The sequence below is a fragment of the Vespa mandarinia genome, chromosome 18, assembly GCF_050613455.1.
Source record: "Vespa mandarinia isolate Hongniang chromosome 18, ASM5061345v1, whole genome shotgun sequence".
NCBI lineage: Eukaryota > Metazoa > Arthropoda > Insecta > Hymenoptera > Vespidae > Vespa > Vespa mandarinia.
In genome coordinates this window covers 2,902,501-2,903,683 of record NC_140827.1, presented here as the reverse complement: position 1 = coordinate 2,903,683, position 1,183 = coordinate 2,902,501, and the positions used below count along the sequence as shown (strand labels likewise).

The 1,183-nt window shown below is 33.5% G+C and overlaps 1 protein-coding gene across 8 annotated transcripts in view; it reads right to left on the bottom strand.

Annotated features, from left to right (window-relative positions):
- Positions 1-708: 708 nt before the first annotated feature.
- LOC118445199 (uncharacterized) overlaps positions 709-1,183 on the bottom strand; it is a 271,029-nt gene continuing 270,554 nt past the window's right edge. For all 8 annotated transcript variants that reach the window (XM_085662506.1, XM_085662507.1, XM_085662508.1 and 5 more), the window contains one exon: positions 709-1,183. This exon is cut by the window's right edge and continues 771 nt beyond it. In XM_085662506.1, coding sequence (XP_085518632.1) covers positions 1,040-1,183 — 144 coding nt within the window. In that variant the 3' untranslated portion in view covers positions 709-1,039.

Here is a 1,183-nt window from a genome sequence, read left to right as displayed (position 1 = left end):
ATAGCCAACGCGAGTAGCTCGTACAAAAACCATGAGAAAAACAAAGCGTACCGTCAGCGAATTAAGAACGATATTTTAACGCTCGACTTAATTGTATTAAATTACGAATAAAGGTAGGTAGGTAGGTAGGTAGGTAGGTAGGTAGGTAGGTAGATAGGTAGGTAGGTAGGTAGGTAGGTAGGTAGGTAGGGAGGTAGTGGTGTAGATTGGTGGTGTAGGTGATGTAGGTGGTAAATGGAAAGAAGAGTAGAGGGGAAATGATGAAGAAAATATGAGAGCGGAGAGAAAGGAGAGGAACAAAGAGACAGGCGTGGTTCAATTTCAACGAGATTTCTGGATTTCACGTTATATTCACTTTCTTTTTCTTTTTTTCTTTTTTTTGTTTTTTTTTTTTTGTTTTTTTTCCTTTTTCGTTTTTTTTCCCTCTCTCTCTCTCTCTCTCTCTCTCTCTCCAACCACCTCTCTCCCACGCCCCCCCTCTTCCCACTTGGCCCTCTTGTAAATCCAGAAAATAAGAAATTGTAATTAAGTACGAATAGAAAATCGAAGATATAATTTCGTCGAAGTAGATTTTAATGCTATTTCGAAAGAAGAAGAAGAAGAAGAAAAAAAAAAGAAATTGAAAAAGAAAAGGAAAGCGAGAAAGAAAGGAAGAAAAGAAAAGAGAGAAGAAAAAACACAAACTTAATTATCAAACATAATTGTGAATACAATATTTATGATCTTGTAATTATCGCTTATTGTTATTACGACCAAAGTTGCGTAAAAAATTTTAAATAGTTATTATACGAAATAATAAGATATAAACGGTAGATATAAACGAAACATAGATCAACAAAGAATTGTCATGAAAATAATGGTGAAAAAAAAAGATATGTGTATGTATGTATGTGTGTATATGTGTGTATATGGCTGTGTGTAATCGTGACAAACTTTGAATTTAATCGCATCGAAAGTGTTTTCTTTTTGTTCGTGTGTACGTGTGTTTCCATTGTTTATCTTTTTTTTTTTTTTTCTTCTTCTTTTTTTCCTTTTTCTTTTATAATTTCTCAATCTCGGCGTGATGAAATTTTCTGTGATTATCCAAGGTCACTTGACCCTTAAAATATTTATCACAATCCTCGCAATAATAACGATGCCTGTTCTCGTGACACTTTAAATGCTTATTAAGAAGATCCTTTCG